General features: G+C 45.6%; 1 protein-coding gene across 8 annotated transcripts in view; it reads right to left on the minus strand.

The window, feature by feature from the left end:
- Nucleotides 1-18781, minus strand: part of PCNT (pericentrin) — a 93292-nt gene that overhangs the window by 6912 nt on the left and 67599 nt on the right. For all 8 annotated transcript variants that reach the window (XM_077316682.1, XM_077316650.1, XM_077316707.1 and 5 more), the window contains exons 35-40: nucleotides 17538-17760; nucleotides 13592-13742; nucleotides 11726-12415; nucleotides 2535-2797; nucleotides 1365-1464; nucleotides 309-473 (exon numbers count right to left, since the gene is read on the minus strand). In XM_077316682.1, coding sequence (XP_077172797.1) covers nucleotides 309-473; nucleotides 1365-1464; nucleotides 2535-2797; nucleotides 11726-12415; nucleotides 13592-13742; nucleotides 17538-17760 — 1592 coding nt within the window. The remainder of the gene's footprint in view (nucleotides 1-308; nucleotides 474-1364; nucleotides 1465-2534; nucleotides 2798-11725; nucleotides 12416-13591; nucleotides 13743-17537; nucleotides 17761-18781) is intronic.

Genomic DNA, 18781 nt, shown 5'->3' on the forward strand with positions numbered 1-18781 from the left:
AAAACAATTTACTGAGACGTTTTGTGAATATATAGCATGCTAGCAGTTTAGGGAATGTTTGGTTCCGAAACACAGGTTACCAGCAAAAAGGATTGAGGAGGAAGACTGAGGAAAAAGCAATATTGAAAGTACTAAAGAAAGCTCTTGAGACGCAAGGAGCCTTTAGACCCAGGTAAAGCTCTTTTTCATGCTGTCGTTATATTCCAAATACACACATCCATATGACAGCCCAATTATGCTCCATAACTTGTTGTTGCTACCATTTTTTTTAAAAGGTTCCAATGTACAATGCACTTAGGAAAAAATACCTTTACGTTGGAGGGACCCATAGTTGGCTTATTTTCAGACACAAAATTGGTTTTTGTTACTTCATACTCTGGTGCTTTCAAGCCATTGTTGGGAACAGCTTTCTCTTGTGGCCACGCAATTCTTTCCGATTCCCGCATGGAGCTCATAATACACGTAGGTGTAACCTAATGTAACATGCAAATAATAATTCGCTAAAATACAGTACAGTAAGCTGCTCTCAAAGCACAATAGTCATTTAACAGCATTCAAGTAAAAAGAAAAACTGCTCTAACTGTCAGAAACTTCTTCCGGATGTTGAGACGGAATTTCTTTTGAATTAATTTCATCCCATTGGTTCTGGCCCATCCCTCCGGGGCAAGAGAGAAGAACTCTGCTCCATCCTCAATATGGCAGCCTTTTAAATACTTGAAGATGGTTATCAAATCCCCTCTCAATCGTCTCCTCTCCAGGCTAAACAGACCAGGCTCCCCCAACCCGTCTTGGTCTACAAACCCCACACCATCTTTGTTGCCCCCCTCTGGAAATGCTCCAGTTTGTCTACATCCCTCTTCAACTGGGGCACCCAAATCCCAAGGGACGTATATGAAACAGATGGAAGTGGGCACAGGACTAAACCCAACTTTATGACACAAACACAGAAATTATTCATCAGAATTCCAAACACACTATAGGCAGTTTGTTACCAGAAAGCAATTTTAAGGGACGGGGCCTGCAGGAATAACATTTCAAGTCACCTTCTAGAACTGCTATAGTGAACTGAAATCTATGTATTTACTGAGGCAGCTCTGCACCATAAAGTTGAGGTTTTGAATGTCATAAAAGATTTTGAACCATGGAGATTTTCCTGCATACTTCTACAGGAGCTCTGAAAGGCAAAATGACTTTGATCCAGGCAAGACATCTATAGTAGCAATCATAAGCAAGACATTAATGCTTTCAAGTAGCTGACAAATAATTTTTTAGACTCTGAAAACTGTAAGAAGAAAGTTACTTGTCCTCTTTAAAAATATTACACGCTGTAACACTTTATCCAAATATAAAATGAATTATCTTACCAAAGGTCTGGAAGAAGACAGTAATTCTACTTTTACATCCTCAAGTGTGTGCAACAAGGTGGAAACCATTTCATCATTTAATGAAGGCCGGTTAAGTGTTCTATTAAATAGACCAGAAAGACTGTTTAAGTGGCTATTCCATAGAACAGGCAGCCATCTACTGCAGTAGGTCTAAGACTCCGTACATGCGAATTGTCTCCGTACATGCGAGTGTCTTAGACTGAAGTCATAATAAAATGGAAGGCCAAACTACAGGCACCAAAGTGATATGTGCCTTGATCTCTGACACATGATTTAGTTGCCTGAAAGCCTGATTGCAGAAGGTGAATTGGCTTTTCCATCATGTGCCAGTTCACCAGTTGGATATTCCCTCTCCCTTGACTTAAATTCAGGTGACAGGAATTTTATCCCTCGCCTCCTCCAGTGCTACAGCCTGACTGTTTCCACACTGTAAACTTTGCTGTCCCAGCTCTCATGCAGGAGCACAAATCCAGGGCAGATGAGGTGCACCAGGCCAAATGCTCCCCTGTGTGGGAGCAGGAAGAGGCAGAGCAACCTGCCCTGGCTCAAACTTCAGCCTGCAGCCCAGCACAAAACCTCCAGGGCAGAAATGGTCCCCCCCAGTACCCATAATTACAGTAGCAGTTTTGCAGCTAAATTACAGCATGCCATGTTGTATGCTAACTTTATACGGAACACAGTTAATCAACCCTTAAAAATAAGTGTAAGCCAGCCACATCTCAAAAGGTTATTTTGTACAAATACATGCATATCGTTCTTAAAGCTATCCTGGAAAGTCATGTTCTATACCTATCTAAATAGGACAAAAAGGCAGGAAGCTGCCATTTTTTAAATCAAGACTTTTAAAATCAAGTGAAAACTGCTATTTTCCCACTGGTCCTGTTTGGAGAGCCAAATAACACGTTTAGTTAGTAAGTAGCGGAAACGCCGATTCACAACTGATGCAGTGAATTTTGACTTACAAAACTCTACTTTTTAAAAATAATTTTTAAAAATCTATTGGAATCCTGTTAAATTATGCTTCAACAAATGAACATAGCTACCCCTCTGGAAGCACAATAGCAATATTTCCCAAATTTGTAGACTATATTTCCGAACTTGGAATAGGAATGTTGCTTCATAAGAAATATCCCAGTAAAAAAACCTTACCTGTCTATACTTTTATACACAAACTCAGAAAGGAAAGTAGCAGCAACGAGCAACTGTCCCCTGATGTTTTCTAGTTTCTGATTTTCCATTTGCAGCAGTGCTGTGTTAACTGGTACGTTGGCAGTATGACTTTTTGAAGGGTATGAAGGAAGTTTATATTGATTTTTATGAACCTGAAGGTATTTTTCCTGCTCTTTCAATTCTTCAAGCATGTGCTGCAGTTCCTCAATTCTTCCAGTGTTCTGCCAATGTTGTAATTCCAACTATTGGAATAAAAAAATACAGCAATATATCTTGTAGGTAAATATTAACAGTCAGTGTAGAGCACTGGTCAAAAGTGCTGGATTTGGGCCAGTGGGGAAGACCTGGGTTCAAATCCCTATTCTGTCATGAACACCTTAGAGCAATCACTATCTCCCAGCCTAACCTATGTCAAGTTTGTTTTGAGAAGAAAAAAGGGGAGAGGAGAATCATGTATGTCATCAATACACAGATGACACCCAGCTCTTCCAACTGATGGATGGCCGCCCTGACTCTCCCCAGAAGCATTAACCAGCTGCCTGGAAGCAGTGACGAGATGGCTGAAGCAGAGTCGCCTGAAGCTCAATCCTTCAAAGACGGAGGTCCTGTGGCTGGGTAGGAAAGTGCATCTGGATGGGGTGCAGCTCTCTACGGCTCACTCTGCCAGGAATCTGGGAGTGATTCTGGATGCTTCCCTCACAATGGAAGCCCAGGTTGCAAAGGTAGCACAGCTGGCATTTTACCATCTCTGCCAAGCCAAGCTACTAGCGCCCTATTTGGCCCCGGAACACCTAGCCACAGTGATCCATGTGACAGTCACCTCTAGACTGGACTTCTGTAACTCGCTCTACGCAGGCCTGCCAATAGCCTTGACCCGGAAACTACAACTGGTCTAAAACACAGCAGCCAAGATCCTCACAACAACACTGTGGAGGTCCCACATCCGGCCCATTCTTCACCAACTGCAGTGGTTGCCAGTTGAATTCCGGATCCGGCTAAAAGTTCATGTAATTACCTTCAAGACCATATGCAGTCAGGGCCCAGTGTACCTGAGGGACCACCTCCCTGCCTATGCCCCTCAAAGAGCTTTACCCTCTGCCACCACCAACCAGCTAATGGTCCATGGCCCCAAAGAAGCCCGCCTGGCCTCGACCAGGGCCAGAGCCTTCTCTGTCCTGTCCCCCACTTGGTGGAATGAGCTCCCAGAGGAGATCAGAGACCTGACAGAGCTAAAACAGTTCTGCAGGACCTGCAAAAGGGAACTCTTCCACCAGGCATTTGGTTGAGACCAGGCATAATCAACAACACCTTAAGGGCCCCTGCTCCCTCCCTCCCAGAACTCTATCAATGCACTCTGCTCCTGGATTTGTTTGCACTGTTGCACTGTTTGCTCTGTTACAATTATCTGTTACAATTAGTATTAATGTTACGGTTATTTATATGTTATGGACTGTTTCTTGTATTGTCTATAGGTTTTATGTAAACTGTCCTGAGCCTCTGGGGAGGGCAGTACATAAAATAAATAGTTTGAGGAAAGGGCATGATAAAGTATACAGACAATTATCCAAAAGCCATAGTAGTTAAGTATCTGGACCTTCAAACTTATGAATGCTGCTGTCAAGATATTATTTATTTATTTATTCACATTTATATACTGCCCTCCCCGAAGGCGAATGGGTTGCTCTTAGATTCAAGAACAGGCTTGCTCTTACATTCAAATGGGTAGACATATCGGTCTGAAGTGGCACAACAAAATTTGAACCCAATGACACCTCTAAGACCAACAAAGATTTATTCAAATAAATCTTTGCTGCTCTTAAAGGTTCTATTGTACTCAAATTTTATAGAGTTGCTCTTAATTCTTGTGGAGGAATGCATTTCATTTCAGGGTTTAGGCTTGACACAACCCTACCCTTTTAAACGTTTTTCTTTCTCCTGGGACGTCAGGCAGGAACAGGGGTGGGAGAGTCCATTGCTTCCAAGTACCTCCCAAGTGCCAACCACCAATGTTTTGGAAATGGTGATGGGCATCCTGGCTGGAGACAATGAAACAGTCAGCTCACTCCTCACCTGGAACCTATGAGGAACACAGAGTTCTGGGGGTGTAAGGGGCTGAAGTGTATCTTCCCAAAAATGTCAGGAAAGGATAATTTGACCAATGAGAGCACGGGAAAACAGAAGAGATTTAAAAATTCCTGGGCATGGAACGAAGGGATCAATTTTTTTTTTTTTTGCAATTCCATCTTGACTGCCTACATGTGGAGGAAGGATCTTTCACAACTGAACCCCATCTCGATAGCCACGTGGAACAGATGAGAAACTTTTAAGTTCTAAGATAAAGAACCCACCTGAGAACAAGTTCAGCTATGATATGTATGGAAGGAGAGCCACAGAACTGCACGTTTGCACCTTTCTTTGTTATTCCTTGCTCAATCTGTTGCTGTGCCGAGTGCACACAAGGGGCATTTAAATTTTAGTAAATTCTGTGGTATTCTGAATGATAATAGCTGTTCCATTTAGACTTTTATTATTTGAACAGGCTATTCAAACGGAATGCCAGGGGAAAAGAGATGGCCAGTTGTTTCCTTGCTGTTTCCCTGGGAATGTGCAAGTGCGGTAAGCCATTCCTATGACACTCAGTTGCTAGGTCATGCAGGCACTCGTCAGATTCCTAAAACAGCAACATGAGAAGGGAAACTGAAAGAACCTGGCAGGTAATGCTTAAAATAACCTGTTGGGGACAGCATATTGAAAAAAAGTCAATCAGGCTAGAAGAGGTTTGGGACATTTGCTGAAAGCATTGGAGGACTGAATATGGTGGTGCTCTCAGGTCAGTGAAGCCATTCAACCACACCTGTTGTGTTGTTCAATGTGTAGTCATGTGTGCAGTCACTCATAGGCGCTGAGAAGGCACAGTGCCAGCAGTAGAGATTCAAGAGCACAAGGTCCTCCTCCTCTTTATCCCAATGGTCTATCTTGGTGTTCCCCAACCACCGGGCTGCTAGGGGAGGGGGGGAAGGCATGGGTGCCGGCGCACCTTCCTCCCCCCCCCCCCGAGGTACACACTCGCTGCACTGGGAGCAATCGCCACCTCCTGGTGCTGCCGGGCATTTGTGGGCACTGGTGCCTCCCAAATGCAGCGAAGCACTTGCTGCACCAGGAGGTGGCCAACTGCTCCTAGTGCAGCGAGCGCTGCGCTGTGTGTGTGTGTGTGGGGGGAAGGTAGGCATGCCTGCTGGTTTGCAGGCACGGCCTCCCGCACCTCCCTCTCCCCCCTCCCGTTCCCCAGGCCTCCGTCCCCCCCCCCGGGGTCCTCAGCCTGAAATAGGTTGGGGACCACTGGTCTATCTGACCTCAGAGTCAAAAGATGAAGAATGTGCCCCTTCCTTCAATTTCTAGAAGCTGAAGTAAAAATGCCCACATGCTTAGGTAAACCCTGCAGTTGGGAGTATTGTGATTACAAAGGTGACCACCAGACAAACATTTACTGTGCAATCCCACATGGGAGACCAATAAGCAACGTATCAATGGAAGGCAAGTGTAAAGTTATGAAAGCATGAAGCCAATAATATCCATAGGACATATTCTACAAGTTTCTGCTTCTTTCCTAAAATTGACATCAACAGAATAAGGCCTGATAAAGGTCAAAGGACCACACTGCAGCTTTCCAGATCTCATCCTCTGGGACTTCTCTGAAGAAGACTGCCAAAGAAGTCTGAGTTGCAGCTCAATGTGCAGAGGGCCCAGAAACTATTCTACTTTTGCCATACTGTAGCATGTTCATATGAGGAAAACAATCTGTTTCACAATGCACCAGTTCCCCTCCCTTTATTCCCCCCCCCCAAAGCATATTAAAAAGTGAGGTTCTAGTGTAAACTCCTGTGTCCCTTTCCAAAGGATTCTGAAAAACTTTAACTGTGATTCCTCCAAGGACTGAAATGTAATGACTTGGTGGTATAGTGCATTAGCCCCTCTTCAGACAGCAGGCCATGTTCTCCTGTGAGATGCAAATATACCTCCTTCCATAGGTTAACCAGGAAAACAAACCAGGGTTGCCTGGATTGTGGGTATTACTGGGACTGGGGTAAATGAATAAGAATTATCCTTGACCAACCACCAACCAATCTGGAAAGTATCCCCTAAAAACTTGAGGCTGTGATCTGCTATGAACTAAAATACCTTGCATTTCATATTAATTTATATTGCAAATCACCTTTTGGTACCAGAATGAGAGGTGGTGTGTTCTCCATCTTTCGAGATTTTTAAACTGAGGCTGGATGGCCATCTGACAGAGAGGCTGAGTCTGTGAAGGTTCAAGGGGATGGAAGGTTACAGGGGATGAGCGATTGGGATGTGAGTGTCCTGCATAGTGCAGGGGGTTGGATTAGATGACCCATGAGTTCCCTTCCAACTCTATGATTCTATGAGAGTACCTTGTACTGCTATATTCCTCTGAATACACCAATCCATCTGCATTGTACTTTGCATACTTGAAGAGATGCAATGGCATTATATCTTCCCAGTCATGTAATGGTTGAGGAAACTGTGTTCTGTTATCAAATGTGCATGCATATGAAAGCTTGTACCCTGAATACAACTTCATTGGTCTTAAGGGTGCCATGGGATGCAAACTTTGTTCTACCTTCCCAGTAGAAAACTAACAAATGAAATTAGTGAGAATTGCCCAGTTTTCAAATCTAACACATTTATGTGTAGCAGCAACAGACTGGAATCCAAGTACAATTGACCAAATGACCTGCACAGTGAGTTGCCCAACTTATGTGAGAGGCATCTGTCTTGACTACTACATGTGGAACTAAGATACAAAACACCTGAGGCAGAGTTACGTCTGTTCCTTCTTCCCCATCAGACAATTCCCTTTCACCCCACTGTTTCAGTGAAGACGCCAGGAAGAACTAAGACCCAGAGGACCTTCAGAAGGAGGAGGAAGGGAGAATAAGTAGAAGAAAATAAGCTGTTAACTGAAGAACCTTTATTTAAAACACACTGATCTGTTGTAAGTTCTTCCCTTCAATTTTGCTAATGCACTGTCAGATCTCTCAGACAAAACTGTTTTGTGAGATTAAAGTTATGGGGGGGTTTGCAATTTAGACTGATGCTCAGATCTCTGGAACCTTCTATTATCAATGTATGCTTATGAACCTTTGTCGGAAGTGATGCTGATACATTAAATGGCCTATTGAATGGTTTCTGCTATTGAGAACCAGACTGGGGTGCAATCATACCACAGATTGTGCTGTTAATCTGTGCTTTCTTATCCTCACATGAGACAGATGAGGCTCCTTATGAGATACTAACTCAAAAATTTACTACATATTTTGTTGTGTTTATCTGTTGCTCTAACAAAGTTATTGTCTTTGCCTGTGACACATTAGTTTAATACTTTTCCCACTCTGAACTGAGATTGAAGAATGAAGACACGCATTCCCATAAAAATAACTGGCACATGCCAATTAAGACAGAAGATGAGTAAGTTTTCCTTCTCAACATATCTAATTGCCGGCCTTCCTAGTGCTGAATGTTTCCCCTATAGGGTTGCTATAGCAATTGAATTTGCCATAGGATGCTAAAATGAGACCAGAGCATCCTTCATATCTAGTTTTACACGTCTGTCTTATAAAGGAGCTGAAACAGATGCTGGCTTCAGCCATGATTCCACATGACCCAATCCTGCATAATAAGAAAAAGCAACTTGTCCCACAAACTCGTATCCAAGACCCAGAACAGCAGGGCAGAAATTCAAAGGGTGAAAGATAATACCCCAGTGTTAATTCTTCACTGTATTGGTTTATAAAAGCTTTAGAACTTTCCGCTATGTAAGTTTGGAAAAACTGGACCAGGGTCTCCTATAACATCATTAGAAAACAGTAATGATATCAACTTCTGATTCTAATCCAAAAAAATCTCTGCTACCAGTATGAGACACCTATTCTTATACAGAGCTAGAGAAGGAGATTCTAAAGCAGCCCAATATGTATCTCATTTCCTATTCTGACAAACATTGTAAATCACAGACACTCAGATTCATATGTCTGTGATGTCATCTGTCTCCATGTCATAGAGTGAAAACATGAGGGACAGGAAAAATTGGTGAATAATGGCTACAATGAATATAAGGTGCTTCGTCTCACTCACACCACCTCCTCCCATAGACAGTTTATGCACGGCAGTGGCTATTCCAGGCTGCTTCCGCTACCATGTCCCGCCGCTTCACGACAATGCACCGAAGAAATCACCCAGCGCACGTGGATTGCCCAGATATGTGATACATACAGATATGTGCACAACACCGGGGCTGAAAAAGCCCATCATGCTGTGTGGTGGTGGTGGCAGCAGGGGGGAGCAGGAGCCATGGGGGCCCCACCACACAATGGCAGGAGAGCAGCATGCTGCTAACCCACCACAATGGAGATGGCGAAACACCCTGTTTGGCTATGCGGCGTTGCAAAGCTGACCAACCAGGGCATTTAGTGTCCCTGCAGGGGCACTGTAGGCCGGCCCAGCAGGGCCATGGATGGCGGCCGCAGCAACACAGGGAATGCAGAAGTATCAGTGCTCCCTTACCGTGAGCCATGTGAGGGGATGGTAGTCCTCAGGAAATTTCAGGATAGTGCTTACCTCCCTTCTCCTTTCTAGTTCTGACTTTCTTGCTGTGTTTTGTGTAACTTTATTTGCAGAGTTTTGATGAGTTTCATGACCATGTTTACACTTCATCTTGGACTTATCTCTAGGCAGTTCAGATTGACTACAAACTGAAGTTAACTCGGCTGTGTCTGCCTCAGTCACTTGGTCCAGCTGCCCTGGTTCCCATGGGATCTGACTCCCTGAGTCCAAAGACAGAACCGAAGCTGAATGCCTCTAACTTATTTTGCCCAGTACTGGGAGTATTACTGGCCACTAGGGCCCTCCTCCTTTCAGCCTTGAAGCTTTCTTTCCTCACCTTCGTAGTGAATTGTTTCCAACTGACATTTTTTATTGTTATGCCCCACTTCCAAAATATCAGGTAGAAAGACTGGACATTACTCTGAACCACCTTACAGCCCAAATCAGCTTACTTTTAAATGTTTTCTGAGCCACTGCTGGGAGAAATAGCTTTCTCCAAGTGAACAGCAGCAAGTTCCAGTGCATCTTCTATTCATGGTGGGCAAGAAAAAAAATGAATGGAAGGTACCCTGTGGCATAAAGGTGGCAGAGGAGGCCCCATATACTGGGCAAAAGACAGCAGATGCTCCAGGATAGTGCAGGCCACCTCACGACAAGACATTAGCAGCCCTATTCAAACCCAGCTGGAGAGGGGAAAGACAACAAAGGGGTTAGGAGACGGGGTGCTGGGGGGGGGGGGTGTTGGGCTGGACCAGCATGTGTAGAGCCCCAGGAATGAAAACAGCAATGTCAGAAGAGATGGAAGAGGTCAGAAATGCAAGTTGGCTGAGCAAACATCAGGAGGTACAAAGAAACAAGAAAGAGGAACCCAAAGGAGAAGCTGGAGCCTTTGGTAAGATATGGCTACCAAACTGGGACAGTCCTGTCGGAACTGCCCCAGGACCTCCAGCCCCCTGAGCTTTAAAGAGCAGAAACGGGCAGGTGAAACGAACTGTGATCAGCGGAAAGCCAGTATGGACTTTGCTGCATCCAGTAAACAGTCACCTTCAGAACACCTTTGCATTTGGTGAGTCGCTGCTGCCTATGAATGTCCATTATGATGCCCCATTGCCTCCTGGAGGAGCAAAGACTCCCTTCCCAGAGTTATTATGGAGGACTGCAAAAAACAGAAATGAAACGGGGGAAGGGGGGGGCAGATTTGATATTTATGGTGTCTGTGTTAACTTGTTCAAACTTCTAATTTCACTGACATGCTCAGTGTTTGAAATTGAAGGCTGCCCCCAAGCTGAATGGAGTAGCGGTAAAATGAGGGAGACCTTTTTAGATAAGTAAACATGAATGACATTTTTAAACAGCAAGCCATTTAAATAAGATATTCAAAGATCAATGAGTTGCAGGATTCAATGCAAACAGAATAGGAAATGTGGATAATGCTGTAACGTGGCATGTTGCTATGAGATCCCACTGGAGAAAAAAGCAGGGTATAAATATATCTTATCCATGGTTCCACTTAATATTTACGAAACCGGCCCGGGGAGGAGCGTGTCCGGGGTGTCCGAGAAGGAATAGGGCGCCCTGATTGGCCTGCCCCTATAGTTCCCACCCTCCATGCTCAGCTCACCGCTCTGGAAGCCTTAACACAGACCCGCCTGCCTACCAAGGCCAGCGCATCTGTTAGGAGGCCCCACTGAAGACGCCATGGTAACGCCACACACCACCCACCCACCACCGAGCAGGGGACACCAGCGGTAGCCGCACCATGGCAGTAAGTCCTCCCACCAGATGCCGCCAGCTCTGCAGGGGGCCAGACGCCCATGCACAACACACCAGAGCACTGCACTGCCTGGCTGCCGCCAACCCACACTGTGCCCACAGAACACGTCTGCCAGGTGTCCCCGAGCCTGCCGCCGCCACCACCATCCACATAACAGGCCCGTAGCCAACTCCAGGGATGCCCATGGCTCCCCGGGACCCATCTGCCCCAGCAGCCACCATGGCTGAAGCAACCCTGCCCCACCAACTTCTCATCTGCGAGGACGCCAAGGAGCCCGGAGAACTCTCTGCTGCTACAGGCACTTCCCTAACGACATCCCCCCCGGACTCAATGCCGCAGTCCCCGCAGAGTGCGCCGGCCAGGAGGTGTACCCAAGCCTGCCGCCGCCACCATCTGCGCGAAGGGCCCACTGCCAACTCCAGGTATGCCCGCCGCTCCCCAGGACCCACCCACACCACCAACCACCGCCGCTGAAGCGACCCCGCCCCACAAGCTTCTCCCCTTCAAGGATGCTGAGGGGCCCAGATAACCCTCCGCGCCTCCAGCCGCCCTCCTACCAACACCCCCCGAACTCACTGCTGCTAGCGCCTGCTGAATTTAAAATGCAGCAGGTTTGGATACTAATAATTAAATAAAACAGCCAGCGGTGTCACACAAAACTCATAAAACCTCTTGTTGGTTGCTGTTTCACAGAGTAGATTTTCAGGATTACTGTATATGACATTTTATTATGCACTGGTTGCAAAACAAAAAGAAGTCATCTGTTTTTTACCTGGCTTTCTTGAGCTTTCTGTAGTTCCTTTAGCTTGTCCGATGCCATTTGTTGCTCTTGCTTTCTCTCGCGCGCTCCTTGTTCCGCCGTGTTCTCCTGATCCCTGAGGGATCTGAGGATTGTCTGCAATTGTTCCCATTCTCTTTTCATTTGGGCCTCTTTTTCCCTCTCTATCTCTAAGGCATGGATAATGTCCTGTTTTTGATTTTGCAGAGATGCCTGCGTAATCTGCAAACTGCTGAAGACGTCCTGTTCTCTCTCAGGCTCTTCACTTATTTGCTTCCTCTCCATTTGTTTCCTGGAATCGAGAGCTTGCTGCTGTGTCTTCTCAATTATGGCTGCCAGTTCCCTCGCATGGGACCTCTCGATAGTCAATTGAGTTTGCAATTCTTGCAATGAATCCTTATGCTTACAAGAGCCACATTCATTTACCCGCCTGCTCAGCTGCTCCGTTAAAACGCGCTCGTGGTTCAAAGCACTTAAAAGTTCTAAAGAGCGGCTCTTCTCAGCATCTATGCTCTTCTGCAGTTCTGCTAACTTAGTCTGTTCTTGGGACAGCAAGGCCTCACAGCGGGAATGCTCAATTTGAAGTTCTTTCCGAAGGTTGCTGTTTGCAACCTGCTCATGCTCTAAAGCCACAGACAACTGGTTGTTTTGAATGCACTGTAGCTCCAAGGCAGCCTGCAACTCCTATGCAACAGAATGAGAAATTCACTGGCATTAGGCCTGCGGGTATACTAAGAAAGCCATCCAGATAACCAGCTAGTTTACAATCTAGACATAAGGCATTGGAGGAGGGTACCCACTACACCAAGATGGCTGGAGGACAGCCAGATTGATGTAGTGGTTAAGAGTGGCAGCTTCTAATCTGGTGAGCCGGGTTTGATTCCCCGCTCCTCCCCCACATGCAGCCAGCTGGGTGACCTTGGGCTCACCACACAGCACTGATAAAGCTGTTCAGACCGAGCAGTGATATCCGGGCTTTCTCAGCCTCACCTACCTCACAGGTTGTCTGTGATGAGGAGAAGAAAGGGAAGGCAATTGTAAGCTGCTTTGAGACTCCTGATAGATAAAAGCGGCATATAAAAACCAACTCTTCTACTAATATCAAATAAGTAATCCAGCTTCTAAATTAAATTTGAGAAGCTCTTTTTAAAACTACAAATCAGTAGGCTGGTAATTCATCCTAGATTTTTTTGATAAACCTAGATTTACTGTAGCACGTCCATTTTGTCCACTGTTAAGTGCCAGGCAACTCAATAACTCCTCCACCTTCCAAATTTATCAGCAATGAAGTATAAATTTAAAGGGTGGCTTACTGAATGTTCCTGTTGCTGTTTCTAAATACACAACAGAAAAAGGCTTGAGCTGGAAACACAGATCAACACTTGAGACTTGGGAGACACCGAATATTTACTGAACAAAATTAATGGATCTGATTGCGGTGCTGTTTCAAGCCTTGTGAAAGTCACACAATCACTCCCTTGATTACCCCTCTAGCTTGGAGATCCCTCTTGCTGGTGCAGCTGTGATGTAACGGCCCTGAGAGAAAGCTCCTCCAGAAGAGTAGCACTAATAGCAGGCAGTTTAAAACAGAACCTTCAGGAAATTTTTAACGTGGGTGTCAAACCATCACTATCACAGCCGACATGTAACACATTTAACCCTCATAATAAATCCATACAACATGCTGTCGAGATCCCACCGTTATTGCAAGACCTGCTCACAGCCTCAGATTTATTATCTCACTGTTTCTTCGGACAAATGGGATTTGGGTTTCATCAATGCAAGATCTGGATAAGGAGAAGGTAACAATCCAAAAGCCTCAGCAGTCAGGAGGCCTACCATTTTCATACAATGTTTTACCTGTATTGCTTTTGATTTTTCATCCTCTTTTATCTTCTGCTGCTGCTGCTGCTCCTCTAACATAGCCTGCAGCTCTTGTTCTTTAAGGCGTGCATTCTGCAGGTCCTGAAGCACAGATGTCATACTTTTCTCTTTGCTTTCCAGCGCAGAACTGAAACACACAAAAGTTCTACATCTCACCTGTGAACGGTTTAATGTTGTGTTTAATGTCAGTGTGTGTGAATCCTGATGTGTGGCCTACATGCATGAGCTGACCGAATTATGACTGAATTCTACATTATAAGCGACTGTTGTGTCCACATGAAAAATCACCACACTGTGGATTCAGTAAATCTATTAGCATTAGAGGTTTGTGTGTGAAGGAAGTAAGTCTGCCAAGCAAAAGAGAGAATAAGATCTCATTGCCTGAAAGAGTATTTAGCCTGAGCAATCATGCAGAGCTGCTGAGAAGACTTAACAGAGACAGGACTTCATCAGTGACAGCACCTTGCCTGTGGAATGCCACTTTCTCCTGCAGCTCACCTGATGACTACACAACTCCCTTCTAATTTTTCTTTTACTTAGGCTTTTAATTAAGGGACTGATTTAACACCATTTTGCTTTTAGCCTGAGAAATGCTCACAATCCATTTTCAGCTGTTCCATGTTTTATGCTCTGGCTTTTTAATGCCAAGTTTTAATTAAAAAATTTTATGGCACCTTGCCTGGGGGAGGCTCTTAGAGGTTTAGGGCAGAGAGCATTTTAGACAGAAGGTACTGGTAGTCCTCAACCTTAAAGAACCGATTTTTGTGTACAGGTATTTCAATCTGCTCATCTTGCTTGTCTGACTCTCCCTCCTCCCTGCCAACACCCTCAGTGTCATCCCACTGTATTTCTCCCCCTTTTTGTATTGCAGGATTCTTTCTGGGATGCTTTAATGGGCCAATATTCACCTCTTCCCGCAGCTCTATCTCACCTTGTTCTTTTGCCTCTGAGGGGGAAAGTAAGGCTGCAAGTTCTCTGGCTTTGCCTTCCCTTGGGCATTACATCATTAAGGCAGTAGCTTTAAATCCCCACCCCCATAGTTTAATCACAAATATGAACTCAGGGGAAAGATGAAATCCCTGTTGTTGTTTTTTTACTTTATTGATCGTCTGCGTGTCGGCATTGCTACCACCCAAGTGGAAGCCTTGTTCTCCCTGGATCTCCGCTCCAAAATGCTCTGATGTGGCAGAACAGCCAGGGTCATGCCCACGTAAGAGCTACCTCCATGAGGTGATTTGTGGCTGGGTAAAATATCGGCTGTCATTTTTTAACTGGCTATGAGCTGCAGTGTGTCCTTCACCAAACAGCAGTTTTTTGTGCATTTGTCTCTCTTCACAACAAGGGATTAGCTGCAGTCACTAAGGTGATGCAACTGTGGGGCCTTGCCAGTTTTCCCAGCACTCTTCCTTAAGGATGGATCGGTTTTCCCCTCAGATAGACATCTGCTGCTGCTATCCTTCTGTACCATAACTGGAATGGCTGGCGTGGTCCTGCTCTCAGTCACTGCCACAAAACGGCTGCTGTTGGTAGAGTCAGCTTGACAGCTTCTCTTCACTACTCTCCCAGAGATCGCGGGAGGGAAGGGGTTTGGGTTGAAGGAGAAACTCAGAGGAGGGCGACAGGATAAAATAGAAGAGTGAAGGAATTAAAAGTAAAAAAAAATCTTAGCATAGAAAAAGGCAAGGCCTATCTATTCATAAGCTGTTCTCTCTGTGGAGGCAGGAAAGAAATTGAAAAGGGTAACTCTCACAGGCGAGAGACAGGAAGTTGAAAAAATTGTTCCTGCCTCCCTGTCTGGGTGGTGGGAATCACCCTCATGATGTCCTTCACCTCAGAGAGAAAAAGCAGAGGTTTTCTGCTCCCCGCTGCTTTTCATGGGGAGCAGTAAGCAGGGCTCATGAACTGACAGGAACCAATATCCCAGTTCATATTCGTTCAGTCTCTGATTTGTTTTTATTTTTTTTATATTATGGATTTTACTGTAGTTGTACAATTTTACTTAACCTCTGTTGAAAAGTTACATGGATACTCTTTGAGGGAGAAAAGCTGGTTATGAATTACCCAAATAATCAACAGACAACAAAGGACATTTCTTATGAAAATGTAGCAGAAGATCATTCAAAACAAAAAATGGTTGTGCAGAATCTTTAAACTGCCCGTGGCGTCAAGGGCGCCACGGACTAAATAAAAAGCTAAGGGGTTCTAGGGCGGGATGTGTCCGTGATGAGCAAGGGTCCGGATTGGACCCTTCCTCCGTACAGACAATCGGAGGGACGCGCCTGCCGATTGGTCCCTCCGATTTCCAGCCCCAGCAACTGCGAGCCGCGCGGCTCACAGTTGCTCCCTTTGCCGCTGGCCTGACACGTCGGAGGCGCAAAGCGCCTCTCGCCGCATCAGGCCGCCGCCGGGGGCTCCCTTGCAGCCGGCCTAAAGTCTCGGACGCGCTTCGCCTTGGCAGCCGCTTGGAAGCCGCTTCACTGGCCTCTGGCGACGCCAAGACGCTGGATGCTGCATGCGGCTGGATGCCGCGAGAAAATGCTGCCGAAGAAATCGCTGGCCCCACCAGGAGGCCGCTTGCCCGCCGCCTCTGCAGCCCGTCCTGGCCTTCTGCCCACCCCAGGACCACGCCCGCGCCGTTAACAGACAGGAGCTGCGCAAAGCCGGTGAGTGCCCCTGGGGTTCTGTCTCACCTTGGGAGGGAGGCCCGCATTTCGGGGGGGGGGGGGTTGGAAAAGGTGGGTGGGTGGGAGCGTGTCCCTTATCCTTCCCCCTTCTCCCCTTTCAAAGCCCATTTTTATAAATGGGCTTTGAAACTAGTCTGTACACCGCCCGTGGCGCCGCGGGCGCCACGGACTAAATAAAACAGTAAGGGGTTCTGGGGCGGGATGTGTCCGGGATGAGGAAGGGTCCGGATTGGACCCTTCCTCATGACAGACAACCGGAGGGACCAAACGGCAGGCGCGAAGCGCCTGCCGATTGGTCCCTCCGATTCCCAGCCCCAGCAACTGCGAGCCGCGCTCAGCGCGGCTCGCAGTTGCTCCCGGCCTGACGTGGTGAGAGGCGCGAAGCGTCTCTCACCGCGTCAGGCCGGCCCCAAGGAAGCCCCCGCCGCAAACACAACACAAGACTCCAGCCGCCGAGAAGCTGCAGAAAAAAAAAAAACACCCCCGGAGGAGCCTTTCGCCGCTAGCGCGACGAGAGGCAGCAGAAAAAAAAAACCCTGTAGGAGCTCCAAGCCGCCGCGCCGACGAGAGGCAGCAGAAAAAAAAGCCCCTGTAGGAGCTCCAAGCCGCCGCGCCGACGAGAGGCAGCAGAAAAAAAAAAAACACCCCCGGAGGAGCCTTTCGCCGCTAGCGCGACGAGAGGCAGCAGAAAAAAAAACCCCTGTAGGAGCTCCAAGCCGCCGCGCCGACGAGAGCTAGCAGAAAAAAAAAACCCTGCAGGAGCCTTTCACAGCTCCAAGCAGCAGAAAAAAAACCCCGGAAGGAGCCTTTCACAGCTCCAAGCAGCAGAAAAAAAAACCCTGTAGGAGCCTTTCGCAGATCCAAGCAGCAGAAAACAAAACCCTGAAGGAGCCTTTCCCAGCTCCAAGCAGCAGGAAAAAAAACCCCTGTAGGAGCTCCAAGCCGGCACGCCCACGAGAGCTAGCAGAAAAAAAAAACCCTGCAGGAGCCTTTCACAGATCCAAGCAGCAGAAAAAAAACCCCGGAAGGAGCCTTTCGCAGATCCAAGCAGCAGAAAACAAAACCCTGTAGGAGCCTTTCCCAGCTCCAAGCAGCAGAAAACAAAAAAACCCTGTCGGAGCCTTTCACAGCTCCACGCAGCAGAAAAAAAAACACCTCCTGGTGTCCCCTGGGTCCTAGCGCCCATTGCATTCCTGGTTGCAATGGGCTTTCTTGCTAGTCTACTATAAAGTCCTTACCTGTAATTCATTACTTCCTTTTGGAGATTCTGTAAAAGCATTTGCAGCTTCTCATTTGTTTTCTTGCTTTCAGAGAGATCCAGTTTCAAGTTCATTATTGCAGTGTCTTCCTGTTTCAATAGCTTGTGCATCTCAGAGGACTTTTCTTGCTCACTTTTTAGAGAATTCTGCAAGTCACTTGCAATGGATTTCTCCTGCTGAAGTTTATATTCTAGTAGTTCAACTGAAAAGAAAGTTTTCAAAAAGTTTAAATACTCTACAAACTTCCAAAGTTTTAGACCACCAAGAATTAATTGGAGACAAGCTTTAAAAAACGACTAGCAGGGGGACTAGCAGTTCCTAACTTCTTTAAATATTATGATACAAATCTAGTTTGGTTAACAGATTCGTTCAGTGGTCCATAAAATCCAGTAGTGCAAGCGGCAATAACAATTCCTTTTAAAAAATTCAAAAGGGAATTATTTTTACTCAGATAAGTACTAGTTATTAATTTGGGGTAAATTATGACATATTCATTAATACCTCAAACATCAGCAGTAAATTAGCTTGCCTCTAAAAACAGTGTGAACAATGAGCACATGCTATTTTAAATCACTATTGTGATGTACTTAAAGATAATTTAAACGTCTTAGGAAATTATAAATTAACAGCGCAAGAATACCACTCCTTTATTTCAGTATTTGCAAATAAGAAACTTTATTATTAAAAATTACAGGAGCATATTGATGAGTTAGTTGAATTTGAATCTTGCTTTCACAAGGAAATTTAGGTACAATTTTACCTTTTCTATTTGAGAAAGATCATAAAGACACAGAGTTGTTGTTTTTTTAATGGAGAAAATCCCTGAATTATAATCTAATCCAGGCAAACTGAGGTTCTCCAGATGTCTATGGACTACAATTCCCATGAGTCCCTGCCAACAAATGCTGGCAGGAGCTCATGGGAATTGTAGTTCATGGACATCTGGAGGGCGACAGTTTGCCTACCCCTGATCTAACCCATGGTCTTCTATGCGTGTTCTTTTTTACCATATGTAAAAGCATATGCAAAAAGTTACTCCAATGGCATTTAACACCCATTAGATTTGTTAAAATTTATAAAAACTGTACCAGTCATTATTGGATTTTTCCTTTAATGCAATAAAAGCTCTATGATACAACAATCTTAAATACTGGATCATTATTGTTAATCAATTCTTGCACAACAGACAAAAACAGTAGAAAAAACTGCAACTGCTAGAAATT

Source organism: Paroedura picta, chromosome 1 (assembly GCF_049243985.1).
Source record: "Paroedura picta isolate Pp20150507F chromosome 1, Ppicta_v3.0, whole genome shotgun sequence".
Classification (NCBI taxonomy): Eukaryota; Metazoa; Chordata; class Lepidosauria; order Squamata; family Gekkonidae; genus Paroedura; species Paroedura picta.